The sequence below is a fragment of the Oculina patagonica genome, chromosome 2 (assembly GCF_052425735.1).
Source record: "Oculina patagonica isolate OP01 chromosome 2, crgOcupat, whole genome shotgun sequence".
Classification (NCBI taxonomy): Eukaryota; Metazoa; Cnidaria; class Anthozoa; order Scleractinia; family Oculinidae; genus Oculina; species Oculina patagonica.
Window position 1 is genome coordinate 22,362,161 of NC_135759.1, and position 23,048 is coordinate 22,385,208.

The following is a 23,048-nucleotide window of genomic DNA, read 5'->3' on the forward strand; positions in this document are numbered from 1 at the left end:
AACATAGAAAATCAATGAAACTGATTTATTGAGGTTGAGCTGTTATGCTGTGCGCACTCCAAGAACCTACTTTTGTTTAATAATAGGTGCCTGTGAAGCAAATCGCATTACAAGTTTTCCAATACTCAGTCACTGGGTAATGCTCAATAAGTTAGTTTACCCATCGCTTTATTTCTTAGTTGCAACTTTCTAGTGTAAATTCTAAGGATGTGTAAATTGTGTATAAAAAAACGATTACAAATATTTAAAAAGAAAAAAACGTTTTTGTTCTAACTTAGTCTTTATCAACGTTTAAGTCAAATTGTTAGCATTGTAGGATCAGTGTTGAAAAATCCTACTTGTATTTAGCACGCAATGGTGATTTTCCCATGCCAGATTTTGTTGTCTTATAACTTAACATTTAATTTCATAATATTTTATCTTTTCTTCAAACAGAGAAACAGTTCTGTTATGCCAGATGTGTAATGCCATCGCCCAGGGATACATGCAGCCGTGGATTCCAGCTCTTCCTCCACCCACTGCACCAGCCACACCCAGCAAGGAGAAAAGTGAAAAGGCCGAAAAAGTAAAGGGACGACAGAGTGGGAAAGAAGCAAAGGGAGGGCCATCAAAAGGGTCACTACAGACAGTTGTTGTAGACCCTGAAGCTACACCAGATTTGAAGCAAGCATTAGAAGTAAGGGTGCCTGCTATGAAGCAACACCTTAAAACTCTGCAAGACCTAGTTAATGGCCTAACTCGCTCGCCAAGTCTCTCGTAGCTCAGTGGTTAGAGCACCCAATCAGTATCTGGGAGGCCATGTGTTCGATTCCCATTGGGGAGTCAGCTTTTTTCTTTGTCCCATGCTCTTGCCAAATGAACATTTCATCTTTGTCATTTATTCACCAAGCTCAAATTTACCATCTTCTTTATTTATTTCTACAAGCCCCCCCCCCCTTATATATATGCCTGTGCATGTACACCCTCATGAAGACAATTGTGAAGTTGTTTTCACCTTAGAAGATAGTTCAGTTCTATTAATTTCGATATCATTTTGTGTTCTAAACAATCTACTATTATTACAGGTGATAGAATATGCCCTAAACACAACAAATGGTCAAGAGCCAAAGAATCTGGTGCCAATCAGTACCCGCCACCCTCTGATCACTTCGTGGGTGTTCTGTAAGCAGCTGTTGAATCAGCAGATGCCAAAGAATCTTGGTCATGATGATGAGGTAAGCTGGTGCTGTTGTGTAGGATAAAGTATTTCAATGTTTTATTCCATTATTTATTCAAGTTTTTAATTGCAGTGTTTAACATGTCTTTTTAGAATCTCCATAGTCAAGGTCCCATGTGCCGAGCTCTGTGTGCTGTTGAGATGCTTTCTCTGCAAAACAATGGCTTACCGGAGTTCACTGGGACATGTCCTACACTTCCTGAGGTGAGTCAGAGATTCGTATTCTTCATAGGGAATAAACGCAAAATAAGAGTGTGCAGGGACGGCAACCAGTAGAGTAGAAAGGGAAACCTAAACACCGTCCCTAAGTAAGAAGACAGAGGACTGGCGTGCTCCTTCAAGCTCAGCGACAAATGCGCTGTTGGGTGAGAGTGTGTAGAGCTATTATCACTTTTGTAAAACGCTTTTATGTACTTGGCTGGTATTTTAAGGCAATTGAATAGCAAATGCATAGCGAACTTAAATTTCAGTGGAAAGGAATAAAGTTTGGTGATGTGTTCATTACGCAATTGTATCGTATGTGAGGGTTAAACTGCAGATAAAGACTTGCTTAACTTGAACAAATAAACTTTGTCTCTGTTTTTGTAGACTGTGAAAATGGTGGATGGATGCCAATGGAGTGACAGTCTGGTAGAGTTACAGATGTGGAGCAGACTGTCTGTTCTGGCTTTTAATGCTGAGAATCACTCATTGGTACTCCACTGTGGTCAGAGGGCTGTGGCCTTTGCTGAGAGTGATAAATGTCTGGCTAAACGACAACCAAAGAAACCCGACAGGTAACGTTAAGGGAATATTACTGTAAGCAAACTGCAAGCTTTGTTGCCTGTTGATACATGGTGGTATGTGCCGTATAAATCTTGTAAAGATTTCCAGTTCTAGCGCCTTTCTCTTGAATATTTTGTTGCACATTAGGCTAGCAACTCATGATTTTATTTAATTAATTTTAATTTCTTTATTGACTTTCAGCATTTTTCAGCACAAACTTGTGGTAGAACAGGAGATGTTGTATTATGCTAGTGTGGTAATGGGCCAAAGTCTCATGAAGAATATGCAGGGAAAGAATGAGATCAGAAGGGATGCACTAGTCTGTTTTGTGAATGCTTGCAGGTAATATCCCCCTTTCTCGTATAAGTGATTTCTTTTACTGAATTAGATTTCTTTTTTATATAGTTTGAGTTCCATTTTTTAATGAAATCAGTCTACGGCAGTCAGTTTTAAGGGTCTTAGCTGACCAATAAATCAGCCATGGTGTTAGTTGTCACGCCAGAAACATATTGACTAGTGCGTTGCTGAAGTGCTGTTTTCCGTAAGCGCAATTTGGGTATATACAGAACTGATACATTGGAGACCTGAACTTTTAAGGATTTGAACACAATTGAAAGGATCATTTCATTTTTTCTTCCTCTATGGACAGTTTGCTTTTGTTTTCAGTCATATCCACTACTTGTCATTGGGCAAGTCCAGTTAACGTAAACATTGGTGATTCATTGACATATAGTCCATATAACTTTTATTGACCTAAAACTTGTATTACGTCTGTAAGCGCCGGTAACCTGATACTACTGTTTCTACTCTTTTTATACTCACAGTGTTTAACTTAATTCTCTCAACCGCCTTCTCCCCTCCCTAACACTGAAGATACAATCACTTTCTAATGAAAATTTCTCTTGATTGAATTTTAGATTTGGGCAGAAAGCAGGGAACTATGACCTAGTCATTGCAGCTGCTCGTCATTACTGGAATGCAATCAAACCATTCATTGTCGAGCCAATCGAGCGTGAGCTGCTCAGGGAACCCATGGAAGCTGTGTTGGAGTGCATTGCTGCAGTAGCTGCTAATGAAGTAGGCAAGGAGGATGAGGTGAGACAGGTTATCAAATGGTACTTGTTAATGTTCAACAAAACGAGATCTTTACTATGATGCTTGATAAGCATGAAGAATGGCAGTGGCGGATCTAGGGTAGGGGCCCGGGGGGGGGGGGGTGGCGACCCCCCTTCTTATTTTTGGTAAAAGACATTTTTTGTAATGGGACTGCCCCCACTAAAACGTTTTTGGGTGTACACACAAAAGAAGGGCATCCTCTTTATAGTTCAAGGTCTGGGTCCATCAATAAATGGTATATTTTTGATTGCATGATCTTGCTATGTGGATTATGGAGTACAAATCCTGCTTATGTTACCCTTTAATATATATGTTTTATGTGTGTAAAATCGTGTTTAATTTTTTTCATGCCTTAAGGATGATGATGAGGATACAGAATCATCTCCAGAGAAGAAAGTGTCTAAGAAACCCTCAAGCAGCAAGGACGAAAAAGACAAGAAAACTAAAGACAAAGGAGGAGACAAGAAGAAGGACAAAGACAAAGAAAAGGAGAAAAGCAAACCAGGTAATTATTGACTGAGAAAACTTTAAAGCTTTGTTTACACCAGCTTACAACTTATGGTTTCGATTGAATAAGGAGGCAAGCGTGGCCGAGTGGTCTAGGGCGCTGGTGTTGTAATCCGGAGGTCCCCGGTTCAAGACCTGCCCCTGCCACTAGCTGGATTTGTTTCTCGGTTGTCCCGAGTTCAAATCCTCGGTCACACTTTGTATATAGCCAACTGGTCTGCCTTCTGCCAGTTGGGATTTTTAACCGCGTTATGTTCATTTAAAATATTTGTTTCATCTGTTTCAGTGGCATGCCTGTAAACTAGCTATCTCGAAGCTAAGTGCATGACCACTATAAACAACATTTACATTTTTTTTTTACATTGAATGGTGTGGGCTTGAACTGAATTCATTGTTGTAGACTTGTGCAAGACGCTCTACTCTCGCAGTGCCTCTCTCCACCCAGGAGTACAATTCGATACCGGTGAATTGTTAGAGTGAACTAACAAGAGGGCGGGTTGGGAGGGGGAGCCAGCGATTGGCTTACATTTCACCGCGGTCAAACGTCTCAGGCAGCTTTTCTTTTCATTTCGGCCTTTTTTTGTTCGTATTGAAGTGTTATTACGAGCAAGGATAGATAAAAATACTAGCCGAGTGAAAGCATAATCCCATTACCTCAGGTAAACGAGTGTTTTTACTTTTTAAATGTTTCGCATCCGAACCAAAGGTGCTCTGACAAATGGCGCCGACAAGTAGCTACAAGTCCGCATATCGCTATTTTCAAACACGTAGAACTTTTTTAGTAAAGTTCCAAAAAACTTAGTAAACCCTTAGGATACCGGTTATGTATCGAACTTTGAACTGTGAAAATTAAAACCTTATCTTTGCAGTACTTTTCTTATTTTTTGCATATTTCTGTCGTTTGAACGCGGTGGAGGCTTACATGCTACTCCAGGTCATCGTTAATAGAGGGAAATGGTTATGCTGCTCGGCAAAGTTCTTTTTTATAGGTTTTTGTTCGCTATTTGGGGGTTCACTGTGCACAAAACCTGACAAAATACAATAGGTGGTTACGTGTTTTCATGCACCTCACCAACAGAAACATTGCGATTTCGTAACTCATGCATAGTGTATAAGCGCACAACAAGAGATGTGCACTGTCATGGACCTTCCTGGCTTCTTTGTTTCCTCCTTCCATTTCCCTCTATTAACTATGTCCAGGTAGAGCAGTCATTTTTTGTAACAGACGCCTTGGAGTACAGGAGCGGCTCTCTGGCTTCTCAGTTTCATTCCCTGGCAGTTTCATTCCTTTTTTACAGGAGACAAAACTGGAGGTAAAGGAGGCAAGACTGAGAAGCAAGATTCAAAAGATAGCAAGCTGAGCGATGAGAAAGGAAAAGCAGGCAAGTCAGGTGCTGAGCAGGAAGACAATCCTCCACCATTACCAAGTGCATATGATGAGGATCTCATGCTCCGTGCTGCTATGTATGGAGTTTTATTTCAGGCCTATGCTGATAAGGTAAGTTATTACCTCAAGTAGGAAAATGACTATTGTGCTTCTTTATACAGTTGGACTTAACTTGTAACTTGAGCAATCTTTTGTCACTGGAATCTAAGGCTTTTTGAAAAGGAACACCAGCGATGAAGTCTTTGTACTTTGTATGTAACTGCAACTCAGACTATGCCGCTTTCCCCAACTTTATCCTTCATATTTGAAGTCAACTATTTGCGAAGGTGCGTACTTCGTTAAAGTCGGGATACAGCTAATTGCATTTTCATATATGATGTGAGTAGTCAATGTGAGAAGAATTGGCTATTCTGACCCTTTGTAAGAAAGTAACGTGAAATTTTTCTTACCTTTACAGGGTGAATGGGAGCAAGGGTTACGAGCCATGGACCAGGCTGTCAAGGACATGCCAAGGACCTATCACAGATTGTAAGTCCATTGTCAGAGAAAAAAAATTTCTAACCCAGTGAAACTGGGGGAAACACAAAAAATCATTTGGTTGGTAAATCATTTAAGCTCATTATGTATGTTATATTAGCCACAGTCGATGAGTAAATTAGCACTGTTTGAGTACAATGTAACCAGACTATGTACTTAGTTTTTTATTGTTTCCTTGGTGAGCTCAGACTGTAGGAACCGTGTCCGGTGTGAGCCCATATATGCTGAATTTACATTTATCTCTTATTGTACAGGTTGATATTCAAACATCGTGTCATAACTAAAGCCAAGCTTGGACGAAATGTTGTATTTGATATGGGCAAGTTTAAGGTAAAGGCTGTGCTACTTTAATTTCAATGGATATCTTTTAGCAAATGTTCTTGAACAATAAAATTGTATACTTTATGATAAACCTTCTCAAAACAGACCCCTCTTCCTTTTTTCCTGCTCCTTTTTCCTCCCCCCCCCCTCCCCCCCATGTTGACGCCTACTACGCAGGGTACCAAATGCCTGAAACAGCTACGTTTCACATCAAAGTAGAAAAGAGAATGAAGATTTTTCTTTATCACACGACAGTAGTGCCTGCCTTGTCTTGTGCGAAGATGCCTTCAATCTTAACTTTTATTATGTGAGTAATCATGTTGATCCTTGTTGTTTTCAGAATGAAAAAGAGGATGTTATCGCTGCCATGTGGCGTCATGTAGCACTGAATTCCAAAGCTCCAGAGGATCAACTAGCTGCTTATCAGAATGCTATTGAAGCTCTTGAGGTATATTTTAATATTCCAAGATCACCATCTCTGTTTAACGCAATTTTTCTTGCAAAACCACGTTAAAGATAGTGTACAGTAAATAAAAATAGCGACTTTCAGATTTGTCTACGAGTTCGAGATCGAGTACGAGTACGACTTTGAAATTTTGACACAATTGTATCCCCCCAGCTATAACTCTTTCCTGTTGCTGACTAACACATAAATAAACGTTAGGGATAAGATTGGTGTGATAAGTGATGATAGGAGGCACATGAACTTGGTTTGAAAACTCGTACTCGTACTCAATCTCGTACTCGTAGTCCGATCTGAAGGTCGCTAATATCTCTTCGCGTGTTCAATTTTCCCTCTCTTTTTGATACTGGTGGAGTAGTTCTACCCAGATCCTTGCAGTGTCTTTGATTGAGACACTTCTTGGATCTCCTTAGTTCTCTGTCGTCAGTATAGAATTTTTCGGGTGGAATCTTAGACGTCTTCCTCGCTGGTAGGTTGAACACGCAAAGGGAGATGCCCGTGTAATAAGGACACAAGCAGAGTGGTGTACTGCAGTACACGTTTTGATAGTTTATTTAATTTTCATATATGGCTGGTAATCTACAGTACGTTCCACTTAAAGGCTGACTATATACTTTACGGAATGGCACGTTTACCAGAGGACATGCTGGTACAATAAAATAACGGAGTGTTAGAGCGGTTTTCACTTGTCATGAGTGTCGAATGTAATTCGCATTTGCTTTGGATTTGAATTACTAAGCTAAGACTACGCTAAGTGGTTGGTTAAAGAAAAAACCCGCACTTATTCATTAGCCAATCAGCAGTAAAAGCAAAACCCATCGTGACTCGCCCGCGCACATTTTCCCGTGTTTCTCGCCGGCTACATGTATTCGCTTCGTGTTTTGATTGGTTCACTGGATTGTCTGTGTCCTTTGTGATTGGCGAAAGTGATTACTTTGGTTTTCATTTTAAGACATTAATCGAAAATCGCTCTAAGTAATGATTATGAAATGTTTCTCATTTGTCACAGAATCCAGAGAGTGACTGGCAAAAAGTGGATTACCTGATGGAGTTTGGAGAATGGCTGTTTGTCAATGAGTATCCAGTGACTGACGCATTGGATCAGGTAGGTGCACGTTGATTTCCACTGTTTTTTGTATTTGCCAATTTGTTTGTTAACATTCATTGACATCTTCATTTTTTTCAGTTTCTCTGGGCATCTGATATCCTGCTTAACAAGAACCCAAACAGAGATGGCAAGCAAGGTGAAGGTTTCCATCTAACTTCTCTTACAGTAATCTGATCCCATCTTAAACATCAGCTGGTGCTGTATTAAATGGGCCCTTTGCACGACCCTGTAACATGGTACAAAATCAGCCATGTTGGGCCGCAGAACACGCAGTGGGACATTCAGAACAAAGCGACTAGACTTGCTCCAAGTCGACCTCGTATAAATGGATGACTAAAAGGCCCAACCAACCAGAGAAAAAGAAATTAAAAGGACTTTGAGAAAGTCTACAAAGCGACTTGCATCAATCAAGCTTCACCCTCCTTTGTTTGGATGTCCCACTGCGTAACTTGTGTCCCATCATAGCTGATTTTGAACCAGTTGACCGGGTTGTGAAAAGGGCCTATTGTGTAGTATTCGAACTGAGAAAAGGGTCTCTCAGGTCTGTCATGTTTCTGCTATATCGCCTAAACGATTACTAGTATTGACTTTCAAAACCGCCAGTTTCTTTGGAAGAAAGTTTATATGGAATTTCACGTCTCTTTTAAGTTGTTAAGGGGCAGAATGCGTAGCCTGTTTGGCAGTGAGAGCTGAAATTGTCCACTTAAAGGGTAACAGCCTGTCCAAGCTACGACGTTTGGTGAGCCACAAGCTCTATATTTTGTTCTATAGTTGAGCTAACATCCAGGATGGCATTTAACTGAGGGTGGAGGGGGTGTTTTTTACAATGTCTTATGGACATTTCATTTCATTGTCTGATAATCATTGTGTTATAAACATTTCAGGTGATCATGATGCAAGGAGTGAAAGCGGTAGCGAGTTAGATGCATCTAAGTATGTACCAGAGGAGCACCGTTCACTGATAGGCCTGCGGCCTTCAGATGTGGCCGTTAAACTGGAGGACATCACAGACATCCGACAGCTGGAGACCTTGATGCGTGTTCATGTTATGCTGGCTCAGGTGGCTGGACACTCGTCACCACACTCCAGGGACTATGTGCTGTTGGCTTATGCTTTCCTCTGCAGGATATGGCAGGTAGGAAACGTGCTTACCTGAAGCGTCAAATGTTTGGGATTGAAAGCCAAAAGTCAAGTGAAATGATTAACTTTTTAGTCAATAGGAAACTTTGTCACCTTAGTACTGAGAAAGTGAAAAGTAAGTTTCCAAACGCACAAAAAGCATCACCTTCACGCTTAACTCTTCCACTGACATTCTCTTCTACCACCTACTCCACCTGTTTCACTCCCTCAAAGCTATGTATGAACCACCTAATGATTGCATGTGCATACCGTAAAATTCTGGTTATAACCCCCCATGGTTATAGGCCAATCAACCTAGAAACAAGAACAAAATACATCTGGTTATAAGCCCCCCGGACACAAGCCCCCCTCTGCGGGATTACAGTACTGAACAGGGCTAAATGTTGTTTTATTATGACTTTTTAACTTAAAAACGGATTTCGATCAACACTGTCGTAACTCGTTTCGAAACTTTTTTGTGATCCTGGATATAAGCCCCTCCGTTTATAAGTCCTCCCCCCAAGACACACAGTCACTCTTTACGCTTATTGACTCTTATGTGCGTGTGTTGTGTAGGTCTCAATCTCCTCTGCTGAACGCATACAAAAGGAGGGAGGGAAGCCTGGGGAGAGAGCTCCATCTAAGAAGGGCAAAGAGAAAGGCAAGGAAGCTAAAGAGGTCAGTATTGCTGTAATAATATAAAAAAACATAGGAAACAGAATCGATCTTCGTTTACTTTTACTAAGTCTCCTTAGGTTCGCAACCGTTGTTTGGGCTCGTCACGCGGGGAGGGGGCGTTCAGTGACGGTCACTAGATAAGGGTTGGAAATCTGCGTCGTGTTTACGTGATGTGAAAACGCCAGACTGAGCTAATGACAACTTGGACATCTGAATCAATCTTAGCCGCAAACAGGGGTGTACACAAAGATATGAAATATATGGAAATTAATGTTGATTTTCTTTACTTTTAGTCTCAAACAAAAGTGGACAAATCGAGTGGGAAGACGTCATTTCCAAGCACAATGGAAGGATGGGCTACTTTTGAACTTTCAGAAAGGGTAATCATTTGTTGCATCTCTATGGTGTCTGCATTCATGAACTTCGACTACATTTAGAGACTATAATATGTTTATTGCTCGTCGCATATTTCTTATTTTGCTCTCAGCTTCAAGAATATTTCAAGTGTGACATCACCGGGACAATGATAAACAAAACGACCTTCCAAAAGCCGGTAAGCACTTGTATTAGAAGTAGCTGTAGTTTTCAACAAAAATATAAACAACAACACGAAAACACAAATGTGAACAAAATACGTACTCCTGCTTCACCGATTGTGCTGAAATCTAGTTAGGTATATAGCTGATTCCAGAAATTAGACACAAATACATAACAGCTAAATTTTTCACTGGATGCGATTGTATTCAAGTAGTGGGGTACATGTAAGCTCTAATATCACTAAAAATGTTTTCCCAGGCTAAATAGAGTAGAGTAAAGTAGAGGAAAATCTGGAGTTCTTAGCGGCGGATAGGTTGATAAGTGAAACATGTTCACACTATCGGTGTCTTTGAACATCACGTTGCAACTAGTTCGCCTTCTCCATAAAACCCAGATTCATTTTTGGTTTGTTTTAACCCCCTGGTTAAACTATGCAGACAGGGATTTATATCCAAAGGGTTTATAATTCGTTTCCGCAAATCAGATAACAGTACCATCCTAATCAAACGTCTTGTCGCTAAGCAACCTCACTTAAAATGTCTGTGGGTTCAATAAGTTCACTGTCGGAAGAAACGAGTCAGGTGAAAAAAGTATATTTTTCTTGTCATTTTAGTGGCTAAAACTGTCTTGATTCCGTGGTTTTTTAATAACTCACAATAAATATTGTTCGCTATTCTGTTGTTTCGCCTAGATGCTGAGTTTGTACTACATTCAAGCCTTGTTTCGTGACCTGCGTGACTTGGGATATCACCAGCTTGCCCTTCCTGTTGTCGCCATGCAGCAGCTCATAGCAGACTTGATATTCGACAACAGTCAGCTCAAGAAACTCGTTCATCTCAGGTACACAGTCTCCTGGCCTCGCGCCGTTATATTGGGCAAATAGAGCAATTTTCACATGAGTGTCGTAGATAGAGCGGTTTTCACGTGAGTGTCGATAGTAATTTGCGTTTGCTCTGGTTTAGCATTACTACGGTTAGTGATTGGTTTAAAAATCTCGCGCCACTTTCTCAGCCAATCAGAACTAAAACTAAAACCAATCGTGTCTCGCTCGCGCACGTTTTCCCGCGCTTCGTGCCAGCTACTTGTATTTGCTTCGAATTTTGATTGGTTCACTGGATTGTCTGTGTCCTTTGTAATTGGCCAGAGTAATTACTTTGGTTTTGGTTTTACGACACTCAATTGAGAACTGCTCTAATTCGTGTTTGTATTAGTTTTTGCGTAACTCGCGCCATTTTCTCAGCCAGTCAGAAGTTACGTTTTCCCGCGCTTCTTGCCGGCTACTGGTATTTGCTTTGAGTTTTGATTGGAGCTCTGGATTGTTTGTGTCTTTTATGATATGCCAGAGTAATTACTTTTGTTTTGGTTTTACGACACTCAATTGAAAACTGCTCTATTCGCAAAGTCACTTTGATAGAATATGTAGGTTTTTGTTATGAACGTATGCTGTTGTTGCTGTCCAACGACGGTACATGTTTACTTTCCACTGTAATTGTTTTCTTGTTATCCTGTATAGAGCAATGGAGCTATGCCAGGAGTTGAATTTGGCCTCAGGCGTGGCCCATCACGAAAAGTGCGCTGGATACATGTTACTGACAGAGCAAGAACAAGCCAAGTAAGTCAAGCGATTATGACAATGATGTAGGTTTAATTGTTGTGCTTATTAATAAGAGGTTTCCAATGCTGATATTAAGCAATTATTGGATGAGGTTGAGCATGATATCGTGAATTATCAAAACCGAGGTCTGTGTTATCTGCCGAAGCCGAAGAGACACGAGGTTTTGATAATTCACAATATCATGCGAAAACCGAATTCAATAATTGTTTTATTATACGTTTTCAAACAATTTGCCATCACTTTTTCTAGCGCCGGCGTTAAACTTCGTCAGAACATTGGCCAAAGCGGTTTTATCTTGTGGTTCCTCCAGGTTCTTCTCCCTCAAATAATCATTCAGAATTTTTACACTTGTTTTTGTTGTTCTCTTGGTGTTTTTAGAATCTTTATTCTCGATCAAAACTTTCAATTCCTCTTCGAAAACGGAGGCGAATCGCTCAGCCTTATTTTCAAAAGTTTGACAGCACTACACGGACGAAGGGCTTGGAAACTAGGCGGACTTTGAACTCGACATGATAACCCAATATCTGCTGCAGATATTGGGTTATCATGTCAAGTTCACATGCTACTGTATATTGACTGAATGCTCTCGACCAATCACATGTTTCAAAGTAATTCTAATGTATAATAATATAACATATCATGTGGGCAAGAAGACGGAGCTTTTAAGTGGTGCCAAACATAGGAATGAATTACAAATGTTTGAGTCGCCTTCTTTGTGATTGGTTTAAATCTTTTTTCGAGTTGTTTGCATCACTTATGATAAATAGCAAACGACGCAAGAAGGGAAATGAGACGTCTACACGCAGCAGCGCGGGAAAACGTGCATGAGCGTGTCATGATTGGTTTTGGTTCTATTTCTGATTGGTTAAGTAGCGCGAGATTTTTTAAACCAATCACTAAGAGAAAGTAATGCAAACCAAATAAAAGTAAACGCGAATTACTTTCCACAGACTAGTGCAAAACGCTCTAAAAACCCTTTTCTTGATTTCTAATTAGATCACGCGAGGAAATCGAGATGTGGAAAGAGAAACAACGCCAAGTGAAAACAGAAGAAGAGAAAACTAAGAACACCAAGAGCGTTGTGTTCGACACCAGGACCTCAAACCTTGTGCTCAGGCCCCACGCACCTGGCGCCGGGGACATTGTGCAAGAGGAATCCTGGAACAAGCATAAATGGGTGATAAGTGACGTGTGTTACCGGGAGTTGTGGACTGGCCAGGCTGAAATACTTATCCGACAGGTACGGTCAGTCTGTATAACTGGCCATTTTTTTTTTAATCCTCGCAGCCATTCCTGGAAAATATTGCAACAAGTAGCGACGATGAATGCATGTAAAGCTCGCAGACACATGTGCATGTGATTTCTTGATGTTAATTAACCTTTTCCTTTCTCTCAAACTGACATCATTTTCGTGTTCAACTTTTTCCTCTCTAGGGTCAGTTTTTACCAGCTCGGCAGCTTTTGAGTGAGGCAAATCTATCAGCAAGAGTGAGTACAATTCCCAAATATTTACAAAAATCTCCCTCGGAATTCCAGTATGATCTTTTTTAACAAAAGTGTGTAAAATTGTGTCAGTTCACTTGCCATATTACTATATGTTGCACTTTCCTGTCCTATTTAAATTGGTTGCTGTCAAACATTGTTATTTTTATTTTCAGGCATTTGACGACAAACGGACTCTCTCCAATATTCTGCTCCAGTTAGCTGTGATGGCTTTGGCCGAGTCAAACTGGGGACAAGCTACGTCATTGCTGCTTGAAGCTCAGGTATCGTAACAAAAACGGTTTTCAGTCAAATTCTAATAATTGAAAATGGTATGCTTTCAATTTACCATTACCATAGCCTTTGTGGTTCATGTCTCTGGCGTAACAAATTACTTCTCTCACAATTGAATTCGCCTAGAAATCAACTCGTGTTCACGTTTGAAGACAACACTATGTTGAGACGAGAATAATATTACGTTTAGGCCGAGAGTAGTGGTTTGACGTCTATTTTTAGGGAAAAGCACTGATTCGAGAAACGGCTGGGTCAGTGTTTATATTTAGAGTTTTGGGCATCATTTTATTGACTTCAGTCGGAACGGGAATTGACTTGAAATCGAAGTAGGTCTGGGAACGTTTTTCGTTTTCTCTAAGTACTAATGGTTATACCTCATTATTTACTGGAAACCTATTCTAGCCTGGCAAAACCTGCAGTTTATAAGAATAACGCGAAATGGTCTGTCTTCCACCGAGTTGGTACGGAGAACCTTCCGCCAAAACTAAATTGTCTATCCAGTTATTTTATTATTAATGTTACATGTGCATAACTTGTTCCCAGAAACTTCATGGAGATCAAAGATTCTGGTTAACGACCACTCTGCTGCTATGTGAAGCCTCTCTATCAAAGATCGACAAGAATTCCACCATGCTAAACACGCCGGATCCACCCGCCAAAGAAAGGGTAAAGTTCTCCTGCTTTTGTTGCTTTAGCTACACTTGAATTAGTCCTGCTTGGTAGTTATTCTCCGGAGAAGATTTATCAAGTGCGGCATATAGAAGGTGTGTAGTTTCTTCACAGGGTACCCATACTCATGCAGCGTGTGGGTTGCCTGTGTCTGAAAAACGTTAAGAATTAAATGCGTAAATGGAAAGGGGTCGTGCAACCTTTCCAAACGTATTCTTCTTGTTTTTTGTTTTGTTTATTTGTTTAGTTTTTTGCTACTCGCGCAAACTATTGTTATTTTAAGGTTATACATTGCTTTGCAACATGGACTAAAGTAGTCTTTTAATTTTGCAGGCACGTAGTATTCTGTTACGAGCAAAAAGTGTTTTCCAAGATCTGGCAGAAGAGAACCCCAATAAAGCCAACATGGCAGACTATATCGAGGCAGTACTGGAAGCCAGGTAAAGATAACCACTTTAACAATGCTGTCATTGAGTATTTGCAATAAAGCTAGGAAATTTAAACTTTGGGAATTCTAGCTTGATTCAGTGCAAACCTGGAACGACGAACTGGAATGTACACAAACCTCCGAACCCTGTTGAACCAGCCAGTTATAACATTGACTGACTTCTGTCAGAAACCCATCTGCTTCTGTCTCGTAGCTAACAAAAGGATATAACAAACCAAATTCTGGAACAAAGCGTGTTTAGAAACGATTCAATAAATGAAGTTTTATCTGATCGTACCTTCTTGGTACGCTTCGGCAGCATATCTGGCGAATTCCGGCGGCGAAACATCCGGTGATATCAGGTCAGTGAGTTGATAACGCAGGATACCAGGACAGTAGACAAGGCATCTGATTTACTTATTGCGAATTTAGGTACGGTTACATATGAAATTATGATGTGTTACAAAATTTCGAAGAAAGTGAGCCAAGCTTAGAAAAGTTAGCTTTACGCTATACGCTTTACGGATTGTACTGTTGTAGTCTGTTTCGACCCTCGTCATCGTTAACCACTCTAACTTTCTTATGGGGTAGTTTCTTTTCTCGGCAAACATTCCGTAAAATATTGTTGGGTTGGCTGTTGTCAAGCGAAGAATCTTGAACTAAAGTTTTGCCTGTTTTTATAATTTTATTTTTCAGGCTGGGTACTCTGTTGTCAGGTCACGTGGTTAATGATCCTCATTTGAGGAGACAAGAGCAGGCACACAAGGATTTGATTATCGCTTGCAAGGTGTGTAGGGTATTAGGTGTTATTTCTAGTCACTCCTATGTTTTGTCGCTATTCAAATAGAAAAGTAAGTTTTTCTTCGAGAATGGGACACTGAATGGGCCAATAAAGGTGAAGCTGCCTGTTGCAATGAACGACTGGCTTGACGAGTAGTCAAAAGGAACTCTGTGCCAGTGATGACAAGATCCATTTTCAACTTTTTCATCTTCAACACTGTTTGTGACCAAGCAAGTTGGTCAGTACAAAGTCAATTTTGCAAGTAGTGAAGGAACTAATCACCAGTTGTAGATTGTCAAATTCTCCAAACAAGTAGCAGAAGCAATGTAGAGACAGTGAGCCGACTACCTGATATGTCGGCTTAGTAGTCACGGCTTCTTTGCAAAACACACGTCATTAGTAACAAGAAAGTTACTTTTCATAGTAGATTCTTTGAGATGAGAAGGTTCAAAATATGACGGTTATTCTTGTACGGTCGTCTTTCCTTTTCACAGCACCTGTCCCGTGCTGCAGCAACGCTGAGTGAATTGGGTCACAGACGAGAGGCAGTCAAGATTATGTTAAAACTTGCTGCCATCAAGAAAGCCTTTGCTGAAGACAGTATCACCCCTGAGGAGAGACAGGACAATCTTCTCGAGGTACTACACGCATGCTCGCACGCACACACGTGCGCACACACGCACCCACCCATACGCTAATACACTTGCGTTAATTCTTTAATGCACTCGCGTCTATCTCAACTATACACGGGAATTAATGGTTCCAAATAAAGTGCACATGGTGAGTGTTTGTCCTAAATAAATTTTTCTCATAAACAGATATTAAAAGAGCAAATATGTTATTTTTGCAGGCGTTTGACATCCTGAAAGATGCTGTGAGTTTATCAGATGCTGTATTACATGACGTCCAGTCTGTTTCTACTCTCTCAGAGGTGTGTATCTTCGCAGACTCTAAGATAAAAAGTCACTTGTCTCCCGCCCTCAGTCTTGCCCCTCGGGGTTGGACTGACGTTTAAAGGTGCAATTATTTTTAGTCCTTTTGGGCATGCGATTCTCCGACAATTACCCAAAAATAAAACATCTGACATAGTGCGACTTCGTAGAAGAACTTCGGTACTGAGAAATGCATAAAGACAGAAAAGCTCAGAGGCGTGGTTAAAAATTGCACGTTTTCTCTTCCAATTCCAGTTGACAAACTTGCATCGACAAAGGAATGAGCCTGCACAACAGGCGTTCACCCTCGCGCTTCGCGCGACCCGCAAAATAAACCGCCTGTTCTGCAGGCTATGCTAAACCCGATTTAGAGCGCATGTTCTCATTAGCTCATTATTTTCATTCAGGTTTGTTGTGACAAGTCGTGGTAATTGCTTTGGGTTTGGTTTTAACCAGTTGAAAACAGTTCATGTTTTTCTTTAGCTCCGTAACTTGAGTCTGCCAGTTCAGCGGGAAGCAGTGGACACAAAGCTTGTCATTTCTGAGTTGATGGTTGACATGTTAAAACAGTTTTCTAACGAAGATCGAGGAAAGCGTGAATTAGAGACACAGAAAGGAAGCATCCAGAAGGTAAAAGAGATTGGATGTTGATAATTTTTGTATACCGCGGGATCCTAATCATAGGTCTCCGTTGTTTTCCGAAAAAGCAACTCTTCATGCTGAATTATATTCTGCAGTGTATAGCCATAGATTTTGTCCTTCGTGCCAGCACAGGGAGACCACAACAGTAAAAAAAATTAAATAAATAAATAAAAGAATATTATTCACGTGGTTTCGTTCGTTTTCTGCGTTGTTTTTCTTTATGCGTAGTCGATAGACACGACAGCACTGTTGTCGTATGCTGAGCTGTCTTGTGCGCGAGCGGATTTCAGATATGCAAATTTCCTCTTTTCTTAATGTCAATTATTATTAAGAAAAGAGGAAATTTGCATATCTGAAATCCGCTCGCGCACAAGACAGCTCAGCATACGACAACAGTGCTGTCGTGTCTATCGACTACGCATAAAGAAAAACAACGCAGAAAACGAACGAAACCACGTGAATAATATTCTTTTATTTATTTATTTAATTTTTTTTACTGTTGTGGTCTCCCTGTGGTGCCAGCTTCCAATTTTCTGTATACACCCAAGATTTGATTCAGCATTGCATTTCAAGTTTTTCTGTATTGAATAGATAGAGGGGCCTGAAGAGGTAAAATGGGAACTGGGATTTGGGCAAAGTTTCATTGGGAAAATGGGATTTGAGTCACTGGGAAGTTTGGGAAATGGGATTTGGGCAAAATTTGCGCTGGGAAAATGGGATTTAAGCCCCCTCTCCCTCCCCCCCCCCACCCCCCCCCCCCTGCCCCTCCCCTTCAGGACCCTCTAGATACGTGATTCTCTGGAAAAGCATTAATGCAAATGAAGGATTTTGATCTACGGCATTTCTTTTCCCAGTTGATAGATGATTATGTTGGCGTGGAACCGTTACCGACAGAGAAGCAGAGAAAATGGAGAGAAGTTACAAGGTATATACGTCAGTGTATTGTGCTCTATGTGCCAGTGTTTTTCGTCTCAACGCTACTCTTTCATACCACGAAACTGTCTGTTTAAGTGATTGTATTTCTGTTTTTGGAGCATCTTCACTTTACTTCCCTCTATCTGCAGTTCATGTATGATTTTTCCGATATCCATGACTTGTCATTTCTGTTTCCCGTATGTTTCATGTAGTGGTTATTCTTTACACCGGTTATGCTTTTCTCGTAGAACTCTTGCTGAGGACACAATGATGCAACTATCGATGGCGCATGGCCTGACGGGTAACGCAGCATACCTCAAAGCCAAGGTGAGATGTCTACTTTAACGAACACCAAAACGAAAGATATTCTCATTTCAGCCCGGCCAAAGTTACAGTAAAATGTATGGAGTATACTGATTGCGATATAACAAACCTTTTTTATAACGAACACGTTTTACAAGCCCCTGAGCACTTCGTTATATCGTGGTACTGCTGTATCGCGCATTCGCCCCAGTGTTTGTTTGGGAATCCGATCTCAATAAACGGTCTTTGAACAAAAAATATCTGATTGAGACGAATAGTTTGAAGTGAAGCATGTAGTAGCGTTTTTAGTTTTCACATGACGAGCTATGCCACCAAAAACAATTCTCTGCGAATAGTGTGTGGGTTCTTAAACGTCCCTGCTATAAGACTGAAGATACAAAAGACGGGACCTATGGTTTATCGTCCTTTCCTAGAAGACTAGAACGTCTAACCATGTGCAGATGTAATTGCAAAGGCAGCACATTCTCCTCATTTATTTTAAGACCCTGAGTGTTGGTCCGGTCTGTGAGTCGAACCCTCGACCTCCTGCACGACAGTGCGGCGCTCTACCAACTGAGCTAATAAGGCGCATATTGTGTTGTTCGCATAATGTATTTCTCGAGTAACAAAGATGATCTCAGTCTACCTTGCTTGGGTACTTACTAACCTTTAATTCCTCTGTCTTGTAGACGCTTTACGTTCTTGGCCGCTGTCTGGGTGTACTGGCGGCGCACACCGCCCCTGATTCAGATTCTCAATGGAAGGAAATAGAGGTGAGAGGAACATGCTCATTCTTGGTAAAGCGTTGGGCATAGGGCCTCCTAGAGATCAGGACGCCTTTTAATGTTTAATGATAGATAACGTAGGGAACTGTATTCACGATAATATCCAGGAAAGGGGTACGTGTACATGGCTCTTTTTGTCCCAACGAATTGTGCCGGGGGTTGTAGGTCTAGTTCAACCGATAGTTGAGCCCTGCCCGAAATTTTCCTGTCAAACTACAATCCTAAACAAAAGTCTTGGGACACTTCACCATCCTAATAGATAAGTGGAACAAATGTGACATATGCTGCTAGGCTATAAATAGTACATTTTTCATTTTACACTTCTTATATTTTAAAGTTTAAATTTAATTAATTAATTTTTATTTATTTGTTTATTTATTCATGTATTTATTAATTATTTATCCAACCGTGCGACAATTTTTCAACATTGTTTTTGGGAGAGTGGGGTCCGGAAAATTGAACAATGACTTCTCAACTCGAAAGGATTTGTCACTGGATACTATTCCGTTTCGTACCCTAAGGACTTTTGTCTAGGATTGTAGTTACTTAATACCTATTTAGATTTGAATAACCCGATCAAACTCATTTCAAGTTGTTTACTTTTCAGCAGGTATCACCGCAAGAATCAGAAGTGGAAAAAGCAGCCCCGCCTCCCAACGCGGCCGCTGAAGAGCCTGGGACGGGTGACCAGGGCACCACTGATGATCCTGAAGGCGAGGTTGCCCCGAAACCATCCCGAGAGTTCCTTAAATTCGCCAATCAAGCGCTTCAGTTAAATGTAAGCTTGACACTTAAAGGCGTAACGTTTCACTTCAGTTCTATTCTGTCATTTTTAAAAACAAAAGGGAACTGCTTTGGTTCGTCGCATTGAAGAAGATGGTTTGCAATTTAATTAAAAACTTGGTTTACGCTAGCGTCAAAACGATGTAACGAGGAGATTCGATGTTTTCTAATGTCGTTATGTCTTTGTCGTCACGTTGTGAATTCGTACTGGAAATATCATTAGTAAAATTTTACATCGCCATGAAATGTTTCCTGCGTTGGCACGTTTGAGCTTGCTTCCACGAAGGGAAAACTTTCGAAAAGTCAGCTTTTCCAAATCCCTACAGGACTTAATAATGACTTTGATCAACTTCAAGTTGATATCAATTAAGAGGAAATCCGCCAGGACTTCGAGTAGTTATTGGACAAAATTATGTACCAAAACTATTTACACCTGATTGCAAGCTTTTGTGTTACTGCTTCAAATATTTTTATCAAAAGAAATCTTTTCTAACAACACCAAATATCGAAAACAAATTTCGAAGTTCCGCTGAATTCCACTGAATCGCTTAAGACGAATTTACAAAATGGCTACACTGGATTTTTCCTATACCTTGTGAACTTTGAAATTCATTTTCTCAGACTCTGATAAGAAATTGTTGTTGGTGTTATTAGAATGGAAATGGATAAATACTTACATCTTTATCTTTTATTAAGGGTGGGAAATAACGCAATAGGATTTAAATTATTCTGGTACTGGATTTTTGTCCAACTTTAATAAATATTACTCGACTTCCTAGTGGATTCCGTCTTAAGTATTTCACTTACGCGGCGACGCAGCACAATAGTTCATTAAAGGGACTGTCACGGAGATTTCGCAGATTTCTGGTCTAAACTGTTTGAAATTAGTGGTAAATTATCTTTGAACATTTAAAAGGAAGATATAACCTTAATTTGGGGATAGAAATCAAACTTCGGCTATAAATACCGATTTGTTTTTAAAGACGCGCGGAAAGAACTAACCATCCGTAGCCAAAAAAGCTTGCAATCCATTTCCATTCTAACCATCCGCAGCCAAAAACGCTTGTAAACAGTTTCAGTGCTCTAATATAGCAATTGTTAATAAAAATGGACCATTAGTTTTAGGCTTCCTACGACACAAACATAAAATTTGGCTATTCAAGAATCTGTTTAAGTCCGTAGCACAGTCCCTTAAAGCTTCTTTAAAAGGTAAGGAGCAACTCGTCTTGGTATGTTAGGCCATTCATTTGAATAAGTTTATATGACTTTTGTATCTTTAAATTCCAGGCTGAATTTTCAACTTCCAAGAGATACCTAAGCCAAGCCGTGGAATGCTTGACGCAATGCGTCCAAATAGGACTTAAACATGGTTTCAAAGTTAGTACATTTAGCTGTAAAACCTCTTTAGTCAGAAAATGTTTATTATGCTCCTGGGTCGTGTACTATGCAGTAAGAGATTTCCCACTCGTAGAGCCAAGATGTCCCATTTATATATTTTTCTTTTTTTTTTTTTTTCTTTTTCTATGCTTGTATCGGAATTTAAATTTTAGACAAGACAACACTCAATGGTTTGTCACATAACTCCTGCTTTCCTCAGTTTGTCTGTCAAGTCACAGTGATCAATATCGAAATTCTCCTTGTAATTTCAATACACTGACAAGCCAACAGGTAATGAGAATAAAGAAACTCGTCAACTTGGACATATTGCCTTGATGTGACATGCAATTCTCCGAGCTAACATTAGAAGAATATGTATGGCAGTCGGTTAAGAAGAATTGCATTTTCGAGCTTGTGATGCAAAGTTTGATTTAACGCTGTTGTTTGTATTTGTTTAGGATGTCGTTTGTAACGCGGCTCGTGAACTGGTGGATAATATAGGCGCACATGATCCACTCACCTCCTCTCAGTATCTGGCGCTCTATCAGGTATCTACAACTGTCTAGTTAATACTCTTTATAAATTCTGACGCTGACTCATTTTAGCGTAAACAACGCTCATAATGTACTCAAGACGTTTCGACCGAGAATCTTCGGTCTTCTTCGGTTGTTAACTTAGCAGGAAAAGCGACAGCTTTTTTTTTTTTACTGTTTATTTATCTATTTTAAGTTGGAATAGTAATTCTCCGGGAGTGGTTCTTTTAAAAAGCAAGAAGGAAGTATCGTTGGGTGTGGTGTTGGAAAAATCGAGACTGGATACTGACTTCACCCTATGAAAATATCTTTCTTTATGTATTCACCGAGCCGAACATTTAATATCAATTCTACGTTTCGTGGTATCTACCGTTCTGGCAGAACTTACCGTAGCAGTATGCAGGACATTTTTTTATATGCAAGCCTTAGCTCAGCTTTGACAGTCTTTTCTCTTTGATTCTTCTTCGCATATCACGTGTATGTTTTATTTCATTTATGCTTACCATATAATGAAATGACCGTTTTTTTCTTTTTTCGCTCCTAGAGTTGTCATCTATCTCAAGTGCTGGAAGGCATGTTAAGGCGAGTTCATCAAGACCCTTCTGTCTCCCGCCAGGCTGCGTTATTACACCAGAGAAAACTTCTAACTGAGATGGAGTTCTTAAGTGATACGTCTTCGAGCATTTTGGCTTCAAACTCCAACCATCTTGCCGATTGCGAGGTAAAATCCAGTTTTTTAACGTGTATACATGGATGAACGAGCTCTTTTACTGTATTCTTACTCTTGTTTACCTTGTTGGCTGACTTCTGTAGGCCTGGAGACGTTTAACCATAGCAAGGAATCATTTGGAGCTGACACGAGAGTTTTCAGCGACGAATAGTCAGTTTGTTGTGCTGCAGCATTCCCCTGACAGGTAAGCTGTCTAATTTGTTTTGTGTGAAATCTTTTCTTAATGCTCTCACTAGGTAATGTATACAGTGCTTGAACATAGTGAAACTGTAGGAAGACATTTCATATTTACTTGTTTCCTTTTTGGTAAGACTTCTTCGTAAGATTACGACAGACGATAGAAAAGGCTAATAGAATTGATTACTCAAAGGGCGTGTAACTTGTTTTGACTATATCTTGCCCTTCTCCATTCCTTTCTTTATTGTAACAATTAAAAACTGTTGTAACTAAACGTAAAGTTGAGAAAAAATTTAATACAAAGTACAAATACTACTCACCTACTTATCACATTTAATACCCCCCTCCCCCCCCCCCAAAAAAAAGCAACCTGCTAAGGTGCATGTGGCTACTGCGAAAGTGTATTGTGTTTTGTACCATGCCAATATTCCAATTTAATGCCTTGATAATCACAGACGATATCTTTACGGAGCTGTGCTGGACAAGGGCCGGTCACCTATACCAAGCGGAAAGGCAAATAAACAATCATCAACTATTCCAGGTACGTCAGTGTTTTCTGTATTCCTATTGTCCAACGTATTCCATATCCTCTTTTATCCCCACATATCCATTCACATGTTCCATCCCAATTTATTTAAATTTTACGTGCGACAATCTCATTGGATGACCTACTCGTATACTATCAGCCGTTAGCAGACGAGTTCGCCGAGCTCGAAATGTAAGAAAATTAATTATACTTTATAATGCGGGAATAATTGAAAATCGTTGAATTGAAAGTACCTTAGCAAGAATTCCACTAAAACATTTAGATTGTTCGCTCGAAATTTCGAGTTTTTAATCGAATTGTTA

General features: G+C 40.1%; 1 protein-coding gene across 1 annotated transcript in view; it reads left to right on the plus strand.

Annotated features, from left to right (window-relative positions):
- The window catches only part of LOC144643493 (cilia- and flagella-associated protein 46-like), a 45,428-nt gene that overhangs the window by 16,016 nt on the left and 6,364 nt on the right, over positions 1 to 23,048 (plus strand). The window contains 37 exon segments of the mRNA XM_078502758.1: positions 436 to 676; positions 1,065 to 1,214; positions 1,310 to 1,420; positions 1,805 to 1,992; positions 2,183 to 2,323; positions 2,899 to 3,076; positions 3,455 to 3,602; positions 4,903 to 5,102; positions 5,449 to 5,519; positions 5,783 to 5,858; positions 6,190 to 6,297; positions 7,322 to 7,417; positions 7,499 to 7,556; positions 8,305 to 8,555; positions 9,116 to 9,217; positions 9,511 to 9,597; positions 9,705 to 9,770; positions 10,446 to 10,594; positions 11,268 to 11,366; positions 12,366 to 12,609; positions 12,804 to 12,857; positions 13,028 to 13,135; positions 13,689 to 13,811; positions 14,148 to 14,254; positions 14,938 to 15,028; positions 15,517 to 15,660; positions 15,873 to 15,953; positions 16,438 to 16,584; positions 17,451 to 17,521; positions 17,760 to 17,838; positions 18,504 to 18,587; positions 19,210 to 19,377; positions 20,670 to 20,759; positions 21,218 to 21,307; positions 21,837 to 22,013; positions 22,106 to 22,206; positions 22,655 to 22,740. Of these exon segments, the coding sequence (XP_078358884.1) occupies positions 436 to 676; positions 1,065 to 1,214; positions 1,310 to 1,420; positions 1,805 to 1,992; positions 2,183 to 2,323; positions 2,899 to 3,076; positions 3,455 to 3,602; positions 4,903 to 5,102; positions 5,449 to 5,519; positions 5,783 to 5,858; positions 6,190 to 6,297; positions 7,322 to 7,417; positions 7,499 to 7,556; positions 8,305 to 8,555; positions 9,116 to 9,217; positions 9,511 to 9,597; positions 9,705 to 9,770; positions 10,446 to 10,594; positions 11,268 to 11,366; positions 12,366 to 12,609; positions 12,804 to 12,857; positions 13,028 to 13,135; positions 13,689 to 13,811; positions 14,148 to 14,254; positions 14,938 to 15,028; positions 15,517 to 15,660; positions 15,873 to 15,953; positions 16,438 to 16,584; positions 17,451 to 17,521; positions 17,760 to 17,838; positions 18,504 to 18,587; positions 19,210 to 19,377; positions 20,670 to 20,759; positions 21,218 to 21,307; positions 21,837 to 22,013; positions 22,106 to 22,206; positions 22,655 to 22,740 (4,565 nt within the window).